The sequence below is a fragment of the Chinchilla lanigera genome, unplaced genomic scaffold (genome assembly GCF_000276665.1).
Source record: "Chinchilla lanigera isolate Chin_1 unplaced genomic scaffold, ChiLan1.0 scaffold00068, whole genome shotgun sequence".
NCBI classification, from domain to species: Eukaryota; Metazoa; Chordata; class Mammalia; order Rodentia; family Chinchillidae; genus Chinchilla; species Chinchilla lanigera.
In genome coordinates this window covers 11,370,343-11,382,615 of record NW_004955469.1, presented here as the reverse complement: position 1 = coordinate 11,382,615, position 12,273 = coordinate 11,370,343, and the positions used below count along the sequence as shown (strand labels likewise).

Below are 12,273 nucleotides of genomic sequence, written 5' to 3'. Positions count from 1 at the left end.
TGTGCTACTGGAATCAGGGTTGGCATGTCCCAGAGGAAAACTTGGCTACAAGCACCGCACCAGGGGGGATTTGTAGGGCTTTTTTGTGGAGACCAGCTGCAAATTCACATGATTCATCAACCCAAGAACTGAAATGGATCTTGAGAGATTACTGAATTCAGCCAACCCTGCCCATCCCACTTTATAAACAAAACAAGTGAAACCTAAAAAAGTTCATGCTGCACCCAAGATCACCTAGCTAATAAGCAAAGGAATAAGAGTCCTTTGAAATAAATGTTTTTATTCTTGTTTCACAGATGAAAAACTTGAAGCTCAAAAACAGAGCTAGCAAGTAGGGGAGCTAAAGTTAGACCCTTAACCTGACTGGTTAGAAAGCCCATGTCCCCAACCATCTATCTGCATCAAGCATAGTTTCCAAAGGAAAGCTAACAGGGGGGACTGGAGGTGTCAAAGAATGTGAGAAAGGCCTCCAGCATCTCCCCCTTGATGCAGTTGGTCTCTTAAATCCTGCTACAGGACTACTGGTGGTCATCTTGCCTCAACACATCTGAAGATTCGCTTTTCCTGTTTCTTACCAGGCTCCTTCCTCCTCCTGAACACCTCAGCGGACTCGAAACACACCATTCTCAGCCCGTGGATGAGGAGCAGTAGTGAGTACTGTACACTGGCTGTCTCTGTGCACAGGCACCTGCAGCCCTCTGGGAGGTACATCGCCCAGCTGCTACCCCACAATGAGGCTGGAAGAGAGATTCTCCTGGTACCCACGCCAGGGAAGCATGGGTAAGTCTTTTCCTGTGTCCAAAATTGATTTTACAAGGGTGATTTGGCTTCTTCACACTAATTTCCAGGCTTTGTGACATCTACTTAAAACTCACAGTTATCAAGCTCGGTAGGTCCAGCTTGAACCATTACTACTAATATTTCCTGGGTAGTGTCTCTGGCATTCATCTGTGGGTCTCCCTGACCCCCTTGGCTAGTGGTCCTTCCAAAGGCCAGAGGCCCAGCTGTCAGAGTGGCATTTAATATGTGGCTGTTAAAAATATTCATTTCCCAAAGTCCAGATGGAGCCAAGTAAAAAGCAGCTAAAAAGAATGTCAAATGCCTGAAATTAAAATAATTTAATATGCTGGAAGCTCGGTTTTACCAGCAGAACTTGGGCAGGAATGGAAAAGAAAAAAATGTGTCCACCCTAGCAGGTTTTATGAGAATGTGGAACCTCAGAAGAGAACTAAGGATACCATGCCAATATCATCTCAGTGGTCATTGTAAACGAGCTTTGTCCTTGAACCTCAAAAGCATCCACAACCTTGGTGTCACACCTGCCTGTGACAACCAAATCCTCTCAGCTTTCTAAGGATCTCACTTACTCAGCAATCTGTCAGTCCTCTAAAGAGGAGAGACACTGGAAAGCAAACTTGAGTAGCAGTGTCTCTTTGCCTGGTTTTTCTCCCACTAATTTCATAATAATAAATACCATCCTAAATTCCCAGTTTTGGGGATCCATAGATTTAATTACTTTATAATCAACAAGGATGAAGCATCTTTTGTGGCTTGTATACAAGAAAAACTTAACTGATTTGCAGCTGTGCTTAGATTTGATTTCTTTATAATAAAATACCTTTGCAGAGGTTCCCATCTGAACAATGACCCATCTTTCATCTTTACAGTATATAGTGGAGAGTCCTGCCTATTGCTTTTCCAATAAGACTGCATGACCTTCTTAGTGATTTCTTGGAAGTCTCCTCCCCACTGTTCCCTACTGACCTATCTGTATTCAGTTATGCTTAGAAGAAATACAATCTCCTGAAATTCTAGTAGGAATGACATTTTGACATCAGGAAGAATGCTATCTCCGTACCGAAGCTCACATCCACTTTTTGCTTTGAAATGTTTCTCTGGGCTAGATAGGCAGGTTCCAGACACCAGCACCTTTTGTTATAGTTCCCATAAATCAGGAACATCAAGGGTCTGGGTACCCACTGTTTTGGAAGACTGTCTTCTGGTGTCAAGCCTTCATCTGCATGACCTCCCCTTCCCAGAGACCATCGCAAATGGTAGGGCCTCCCATCCATGGGCAGGGCTGCTGCTGGCCTTGTCTGTGTGGCCATCTTCTAGGCATTAGCCTAACCTCATGAGCTATTTTTTCTGAGTAATATGTTCAACATTCCTTCCCCACCCAGTCTGGCTGACCAGGGAGGCTGATCCCCTGCGTGACTGGGTGGGTGCAGTGAAGAATCATGCATGTCCTGGCAGGGATCAGAATCAGAGATCACTTTGAAAGGTAGGCTGAGACTATCCATGAGTGTGAGAGGAAAGGTGCCAGAGGGATTTGGTACATTCTGCACAGCAGTGCTCATTTCCCTGGGAGTAGGCAGGAAGGCAGCATGACCTACTAGTCATAGGGGCTTGCAAAAGCTTTTCTCCTCTTTACCTCCCTATGCTCATAACCACCAAGTGAATTCTCAGTTAAAAGATGAGAAACTGAAACAGACGAAGAGAAAAGCTGATGTGGTCTAAACTGGATCTCACATCTCTTCTCTCTCATTTATACTCTTTCCAGAAAGCCCAAAGCCTTTCAGCAGATGTTTGAGGCTTGGTGTTACAAAGCAAAACTTAAGGTAAAAGAATCTTGCAAGAGAAATCTTGTTTGATGTCTCAGGCAGATGAGCCCAGGACATGCAGTGCTCATATCTTCAGAGTCAGGTGTCCCTCCACAGTTGGTATAAACAAGACTGTGACCTCATGATGTGAACAGGCCAGGAACTTCCCTACACTAGAGGCTAGTATAGTCACCAGGGTCCACCTGGCTTGCCAGTGCATGCTCTTCCCAATGCAACTTCTCCACCACCAGATGGTTTGGGCTGCTGTCTGGAGGACTGCATTGAGGCGGGACAGAGGGATCAGGATTATGCTAGGGAAAATCCAATGAGGTACAGTTTTGCCTGGCGCTGCCCTGACATGGACAGGGGCTTTGTCTCAGGCTTTATGAATATCGGATACAGAGATGTTTTCCTCTAGCCTTGGGAGAGCCATGTTGAAATTTAATGATTAGCAGGAATGATTCCAAATTTAAATTAAAGATGCCTGGCCCAGACTCCCCACTTCAACATGATCGATGTGGTGAGGGTGGGAGGTGGCAGCTAAAGGGACAATCAATAGCCAGCTCTACTGCACTGAGGAACTCTGCTTCTCTGGGTGTCTTGGAAAGCTGAAAGACACAAGGCACTTACCCATGAAATCAAGGAACTCTACATATTTGTACAGAGTTAGGTCAGTGTTTCTCACTCTCACATTATTGTATAGAGTTCGATCAGTGTTTCTCACTCTCACATTATCTATTTCGGTGGAACAATTGTTTGGGGAGGAATGTCCTGTATATTTTCTCCCAACATCCCAGATCTCTATGCAAATAGAGACTAATAGCACCTCCCTAAATTGTGACAATCAAAAACCTCTCCTCCAGACATTACAAAGTGACCACCATGTTTAGTGGGGAGCATAGTCACCCCCACAGAGAACCACTGATGGAACAGTTTAGATCTGGGAGGAACTGTGGGATTTAACTGCTTCAACCCTCACAATTTACTGGTGTGAGAACTGAGGCCCAGGAGAAGTCATTCCCAGTCACATCAAGAGTTTCATTTTTGCTACACAAATGTCTGTACTTGTGTGCCAATCACTGTTCTGGATGTGGATTACAAAGATGTATAAGGCCTAGTCCCTTTCTTTGAGTAATAACAACTACTGCTAATGTCTATTTAGCCCTTTCTAGATACACTGGCCAGTTACTTTGTGCACTGTGCATGCATTTTGCTATTTAACACAACACAGTGAATTAAGTTATTGTTATTAGCTTCAATTCTACAAGTGAGGAAACTCAGGGAGACCAGATAAACTATCCAACACCACAGCAGACAGGGAGAGGTGTTCTGAACCTAGCCAGCCAGATTTCAGATCCTTTTTATCCATTGCTGTAAGAGCTCGAGCCACAGTAGTGCAGCAGTAAAATTCACAGACCAAAGCTGTGAATGGCAAGCCCTGAATTTGAATCCTTGCTCATCATCACTTGTTAGACAATGAACTCAATGTATTGAGTACTTTCTATTGGTCAGGACCATACGGGTGCAGAGAATACAAAAAGTCAGCTCCTCTACCGACAATGTTCTGTGGATGTCTCTGTGGCTTCAAGCGCATCCCATTCCTCCTGAAATCTCAGTTTCTGCATCTTCAAAGTGAGAATGATGATGCTGGCCCTGCCCACATGTGGTTGTGGGGTCAGTGTAATGAAGGGTAGAATGATCTTGCACAGTCTGAGTGTAATGCAAATGTAAGGCATCATTATCAAATATCCTAACCTGCTTTGCTCTGCTCAGAGTCTGGGATGGCAAGGGATTGAGATATGTCTGTCTATGGGGTTACAGCCCATCTCAAGAGTCCAGTGGTTTGCCTCACTGAAAGCTCATTCCCTTTGATGTCAGTGATGACCTCAGTAGTGCGGTGCTCAGAGCAGCAAGGGGAAGACAGTGATATCCTGGTGATGTAGACTGTGATGATTACAAATGGGGCTGGCTTCCTCTCCTAACAGGAGATGAGGGTTTGGGGACTAGTACATGGAAAACAACATTCATCATTGCCACAATGGAGAAAGTTGTAATAACAGTCAGCCGGGGAGAGCATGACTCAGAGGAGTGGGTTGAGGAATAAGGCAGATGCCACCAAGTCCCCGGAAACCCCTGAGTCGTGAGTGCTGCGGTAGCTCTGGGAGCAGAAGCCTGCCTGGAAGCATTCAGGGCAGGGCAAAGACGGTTGGGGATGCACAGCAGCTGTTCCCTTCCTAGTCTCTTGGAAAGCAGCGGAGTGTGTGAGGTCTAATGAATCACAGAGCATGAGCAGCCACGTCTGCCAAGGCGGCCTGGGTTTAGGAAGGGTCTCTGGGGGACCAACAGACCAGTGCCCAGTCTGCTCATCTGCCTGGTTAGAATGACCACAGGAGAAACAGGGAAACCAGGCCTGCCTAACATCCCAGGCCAGCTGGCCACAGAATCAAACAGATGTTGGACATCTTGGCCAAAAATGAGTGACCACAGAGTCTCCACAAATTGAATGACCACAATAATACCTACTTAATATGGTGAGGTGTGAATGTCATAAGGAAATTAGCTTGCATTGTGCCTGACTATAGCAGGCATTTCATAAATTTTAGGTCCTTTTCAGTTTATATGTTGTTTTCACAGCCATGGGCTGAGGGCTCCTCATGTAATAGGTGTCAAAGATGACACAGCTGAAGACAATGAGGTCATAGTTTTCAAGGAATGCCCCAACCATTAAGAAAGACACAAGTAAAATAGCAACAGCATGTGCTTACACTGGTATTTTTAAACTGAGGCCCAGAAACAGGAGGGTGCTGAGCTAAGCTCAGTGGCCAGCAGAGACAGCCAAAGCTGCCAGCCACTACTTCTGCCTAGTGAGCATCCCACTGTAGCACACTGCTGTCCTGAGGTGTTTCAGAAAGATCGATCTGGCAGCAACTGGCTATGTGCAGTCAGCGCTGTCCTGGCCACAGGAGCCTAAGGTTAAGGGCTGGAGGTTTTCAGGGCATGGGAGAGACGTTCCAGAGCTCCTCTGCACACATCCAGTTTAAATATTTCTGTCTTCAAGCACACATCTTTCTCAGGCAACAGTGAGTATCTGGGGACTTTATTATGTGTGACCAGAACTAGAGTGTGGAGAAGAACTGCGTCTTGAGGGTATAGAAGTTGCTGATCACCTGAATTACTAATTCTTGAAAAGATGTTTTGAATCAAAAGGATTTGGTGATACCTGGGCTTCTGCCAAGCAAAGCTGTCAGGGTCATTTCACAGCATGAAGAAGCCACCTGCAGAGGTGGGAGAAAGCTAAGATTCTCCCCAGTGAAAGCCTCACCTCTCTGCAGGACCTTAGCACTAGGCCCAGAAGGTGTGAATTCAGTGTCCTCCCATGGGTTTCCATCATACTGGAGGCCTACAGGTGTGATGCAGTGTGATGTGAGGAAGGTCAAACTGCACACTCTGACCAAACTGGGACTTATCTCCGCACTGGCACTCCGAAGCCCTCCTATTCTCTCTCCTGTCAGTCTCCTGGTAAAATAGCTACAACAGGAAACCCTCAGACTCAATGGACTGAGATGAGAAATCTCCAGCCATCAGCCCCCGTGAAGAAAAACCCAGGTGTAGGCTGGGTCACTGCACAACTGTTGATCTTGATTTATTTATGTGGTACTAGGGGTTGAGCCCAGGGCCCTCACTGCCGAGCTACCCAGCTACCAAGGCTGTAGATTCTGACCCAAGATCCCAGCTGTAACTAACATATGTTAACTGCATATATCAACTTCTCAAACCCATCAACCTATAATATTAACATGCACTAATAAAATAAAATTTTATTTATTTTTAATTATGTGTATTGGTACATTTTAGATACATAGAATGATCACATTCATCATATGGAATTTGTACCTATTCATGACACAACTTGATTCCTTTTTCTTTCTGATTGCCCCGCCCTCCCTCCAACCCCCCCTTTTCCTCTTTATTTACAATCATTGTTTCCGTTTTTCCTTTTTTCTCATCATTTTTTTCTTTACCCTTTCTTCCTTTCCCTCTTCCCCACTCCTAGTTCCCCTTTCCATTTGAACATTTTCTTCCTATTTCACAATATATATTGTCCATTTTGGTCCATATTTACAATTTCAGCTCATTACACCAGAAAAGTCATGCTGTATTTACATGCACGTCCAGTTTATTTCATATAAGAGTATATCTTCAAGGTGCACCCATTTAGCTAGAAATGTCTCAAACTTGTCCTTCTTTATGTGAGAATAGTATCCCTTTGTATAAAAGAAACCACATCTTTTTTAGCCATTCATCAGCTGATGGACATTCGGGCTGTTTCCAATTTTAGGTATTACAAACTGTGGTGCTAGGGGCTGGGGATTTAGCTCAGCGGCAAAGCGCCTGCCTGGCAAGCGCAAGGTCATGAGTTCGGTTCCCGGTACCGGAGAAAAAACAAACAAACAAAAAAAAAAACTGTGGTGCTATAAACACGGGTGTGCATATATTACTGTGGTATGAGGCTTTTAATTCTTTCAGGAAGATACTAAGAAGAGCAACAGCTGCATCAAATGGAACCTCCAGTCCTAGTTGTTTGAGGACTCTCCACACTGATTTCCACAGTGGTTGCACTAGTCTACACTCCCACCAACAGTAGAGAAGGGTTCGTTTTTCCCCACAGCCCCACCAGCATTTCTTATTGGTTGGTTTCTCGATAATAGCCATTCTTTCTGGGTGAGATGGAATCTCAGTGTTGTTTTAATTTGCATTTCTCACATGATAAATTATGTTGGACATTTTTTCATATATTTATTTGCTGTTTTGACTTCTTCATCGAGTAGCATCTATTCATTTTAGATGCCCATCTTTTGGATTGAGTTTTTATATTTGAGGGGCATCCTGATTTTGAGTTCTTCGTATATTCTAGATAGTAGTCCTTTGTCTAAGGAACAGCTGACAAAACTTTTTCCCACACTATTGGTTGTCTCTTCACACTGTCGGTTGTCTCTTCACCCTCTTCACTCTGTTGATGGTTTCTTTTGCTGTGCAAAAGCTTTTTTAATAAGATGAGATCCCAGTTGTTGATTCTTTGTGATAGTTCCTGTGTGAATGGGTTTTATTCATAAAGTCTTTGCCTACACTGATGTCTTAAAGAGTTCTACCTATTCTATCTTCCAGCAGATTTAGTGTTTCTGTTTTAATATTTAGATCTTTGATCCATCTCAATTTTAGTGTAGTGCATGATGAAAGATATGGATCTAGTTTTAATCTTCAGTATATGGAAAGCCACTTTTTCTAGCACCATTTATTAAAGAGGCTGTCTTTCTTCAATGAAGGTGTTTGGCACATTTTTCAAAGGTGAGGTGGCTAAGTATGTCCAGAGTTGTTTCTGCATCTTTTAATCTGTTCTAAGCATTGACTATTCCTCTCAATAAACCACATATATCAGCAATATACCTATTCCAGCTATCCTTATATATACATATAAATTTTGTTTTTCATTAAAAAAACCAACATAACAAAAACAAATACATAAACAAAACAGCATAGAGAGCACTAAAAATCATACAGAATTTCAAAAATGGTGATAGGATATTAACAACAGTTGTTATACTACACAATGTCATCTTCAAAACTGTTACACATATAATCAGAAATAGGCATGCAGGATTAATCAAACAATGACACATTAACAGTTCCTTTCAATAAACCAACAGGTATTAGTAGGGAGAGGGAAAAAAAAGAAAGAAGGAACAGGGCAAAATATGTATATATATATATATATATATATATATATATATATATATATATATACACATGTATATATATGTATATACACATACACAGGATAGCTTGGATAGTTCCACTTTCTGATACCCTCTTTCATCTCCTTTTTCAGAGTACTGTAATTTTCAGTGTGGAGGTCTTTTACTGGCTATAACCATTGATGGTTGTATATGAAATTACTGTAGATTGATTTCTAGGTTATTCATTTTTTGGATGCTATTGTGAAAGGTATTGTTTTCCTAATTTCTTTCTCAGTGAGTTTGTTATTTGTACATTGAAAGGGTATTGATTTCTGAGTGCTGACTTTGTATGCAGCTACACTTCTGAATATGGTTATTAAATCCAGAAGTCTTTTGATGGAATTTTTGAGATCTTCTTTGTAGAGTATCATGTCATCCACAAATAATGATGCTGATAATTTCAACTCTTCTTTTCCTATCCTTATTCCTTTTATTTCTTTCTCTTGTCTAATTGCTCTGGCTAATGTTTCCAGAACTATACTCAATAAGAGTGGTGATAGTGGATATCTTTATTTTGTTCCTAATTTTGGAGTGAAAGCTTTCAGTTTTTATTCATTCAGTATGATACAGGCTGTTGGTTTGTCAAAGATGGCTTTTGTTGGATTGAGATATAGACCATCTATTCCAATTTTCTGTAAGGTTTTTATCATAAATGGGTGCTGGACTTTGTCAAATGATTCTTCTGCATCTATTGAGATGACCATATGGTTTTTCCTCAGCTCTGTTAATATGGTGTATTACATTTACTGATTTACATATGTTTTTTGTGTGTTGTTTTGTTTTTTATGTGTTTTCTTCTTTAATTTCATCTGTGACTCATTGGTTATGAGTGTTATTCAATTTCCATGTATTTATGAAGTTCTTATGGGTTCTTTTGGCATTGATTCCAAATTTCATTGCACTATGATCTGATTATATGCATGGGATAATTTCAATTCCTTTGCATTTATTTAAACATTTTCTGTGAACTAATATGTGGCCTAATTTGGAGAATGTCCTGTGTGCAGCTGAGAAGAATGTGTTTTGTGATGTTATGGGATGGAATGCTCTGCAAACATGCACTAAATCCATTTGTTCAAAAGTTTGGTTCAGTTCTAATATTTCATTGTTAATTTTTTTGTCTAGTCGATCTGTCTATTTGTGGCAATGGTGTATTGAGGTCACCTATTAAAATTATATTAGTGTTTATTTGATTTTTCATGCCAGTTAATATTTGTTTTATATACTTGGATGCACAGGTACTTGGTGCATATGTACTATTGTTATATCCTCTTGTTTTATTGTTATCTTTAAAGGGATATAGTGACCTTCTTTTGTCTCTCTTAATCAGTGTTGGCTTGAAATCTACTTTGTCTGCAAATAGAATAGCTACGCCTACTTTCTTCTGGGTTTTTGTTACATGGAGTATTGTTTTCCATCCTTTGACTTTTTGTCTATGAATTTCTTTTTAAATTAAGTGTGTTTCCTGTATGCAACATATTATTAGATCTTACTTCTTGATTCATTGGACCAGTCTGTTTCTTTTTATTGGCAAATTGAGCCCATTAACATTGATGGTTATATATGAAATGTATTTACTTATCCTTGTTGAGTTACTTTCCTGTTGTTGGCTCTCTTCCTCCACACCCTGTTTAATTGCTTTCCTTGCCTGGTAGAGTCATTCTGTTGGGGTTCGTGGAGTTGTGATCCTTGGTATCTCTGTAGAATGTCCTTCAGAACATTTGGATTGCTGGTTTGATGCTCATGAATTTCCTCAGATGTTCTTTGTCAGGAAGTATCCTACTGCTCCATCAATTTTGAAAGATAGTTTTGTGGGGGTACATCAATCTGGGTTGGAGGTTGTTTTCTTTTAGGTCTTGAAATTCCTCACTCCAAACTGTTCCTGAACTTGAGGGTTTGTGGTGAGAAGTCTGCTGTGATTCTGATGGGCACTCTTTTATAGGTGATCTTTTTCTTTTCTCTAACAGCTTGTAAAATATTGTACTTGTATAATGAATTTCTGGAATCTTTCAATTATATGCCTTGCTATAGATTTTTTGATCATGTCTAATGGGAGTTCTATATTTCTCATTTATCTTTAGGTCAAATTCTTTTTCCCTGCCAGGGAAATTTTCTACCATGACTTTTGTGAACAGGTTTTGGTCATTTGCACTATCTCCTGATTTTTTTCATTGACTCTGATCAATCTTATGTTATTTATTTATTTATTTATTTATTTTGCATCATCTAGCAGCTACTGGATTGATGGCTTGTGGTCCCTTACTATTTTTAAGAATTTTTTTTTCATTACCTCTAACTGCAATCCTGTCTTCTATATCTGAGACTCTGTCTTTACATTGACTCATTTTGCTGCATATATTTTGAATGGAATTTTTAATCTCCTGGATATCTGTTTGAATCTGTTTTATACATTCCATTTCTTTCCTATGCTGGGCATTCATAGTTCCCATCATTTTACTAAGTTCCTCTATTTTTTAATCTTTATCTGTTCTAGAGACATTAAGCATGTCTTTCATTATGGTCACCATCTCTGTAGTTATCTGAGAAATTCTTTCTTTTTTTTTTTTTTTTTTTTTTCTTTTTGATACCAGGAATCAAACTCATGACCTTGCGCTTACCAGGCAAGCACTATGCCACTAAGCTATTTCCTCAGCCCTTAGAAATTATTTCTGATTTAATTTTTTCTACAGCCTCTTTCATCTGCTTAGTTACTTCTGCTATTACCACTTCAGAGAGTCCAAGTGAGTGGCTCTCAGATTGTTCTACCTCATTGCCTGCTGGGTTTGCCTTTGGTGAGTTAATGTTTGGGATTCCATCTTGTTTAACTGTCTTTTCACTTTGTATTTTTTTTTAGTTTAATTCCTGGGTTGATGCTTGTAAATTGCCTTTGGTTAGCAGCATTATTGCTAATATTTTGAACCTTTAGGAAATGTTTACTGCTCCAAGGTGTTTTCCAGGGGTACCTAGCCTTTGGGTTTTGAGTCTGCTGCAAGATCCTACCTCATCAATTTATTGGGGATGAGAGTTTCTGCCTACTTGGCCCAGCCCCTGGTTCTTTGGCACTGGCCTATTATTTTTTATGACCCTTAGGCAATCTCAGTCTTAGTGTACCAGGAAAAACAATTGGTTAGAACAATTATGTGACTTTGGTTAAAGTGATACAATCAGCAATAACAGTAGTATCAAACACAGCCTAGAAAATGACAAACTAAGATAACTATTAATTTGCCACCTTTAACTGTATGAACTAGATTTGTGGTCATCTAACAAAATCTAAAACAAACCAGGAAATTGTATGCAGTAAATAAGCCCTCAATATGGCAATTTTATCCCCAGGGGAGAAAATTTAAAAGGGGCTGGGGGAAAAATAGAGAAATAGAAGAAAAGGAAGAGATTAGAAGCAAGGCTGGAGGACGAAGGATCACGCAGACTTTGGGAAACTGGTACAGAAGACAGGAGGGAAAGAGAAAGAAGAGATGAAAACAAGAACAAAACAGAATAGCAAACCAAAAACTAGAAACCATGTTCACATTTGTATAAAAACAAGGACAATGAAGAAAAACCAAACAAAGAAAAACAGGAGAGAAAGAGAGGGGGAAAAAAAAGAAGAAAAGAAAATTTTAAAATGTCCCCTTCAAGCTGTTTCTCCACTACTACTGGTAGTCAACATGGGTAGACAGGGTCCAGCTCCACATTTATCCATTCCAGTGAACCAGCAGTAGCTGCATGGTGGGATGATGAATGATCCCAGCAAGCCTGCACCGTATTTCCACTGAAGATCAAGCTGACCTCAGGCTGCAGGGTTCAAACCAGACCAGCCCAGTCTGCTGCAGTCCCCAAGCCAGCTGCAGATCCTGGCCTGGAGCCACTAGACGGAG

General features: G+C 40.8%; 1 protein-coding gene across 1 annotated transcript in view; it reads left to right on the top strand.

Moving 5' to 3' along the window:
* The window catches only part of Alk (anaplastic lymphoma receptor tyrosine kinase), a 701,863-nt gene that overhangs the window by 368,620 nt on the left and 320,970 nt on the right, over positions 1-12,273 (top strand). Inside the window, exon 4 of the mRNA XM_005400546.2 lies at positions 579-780. Within this exon, the coding sequence (XP_005400603.1) occupies positions 579-780 (202 nt within the window). The remainder of the gene's footprint in view (positions 1-578; positions 781-12,273) is intronic.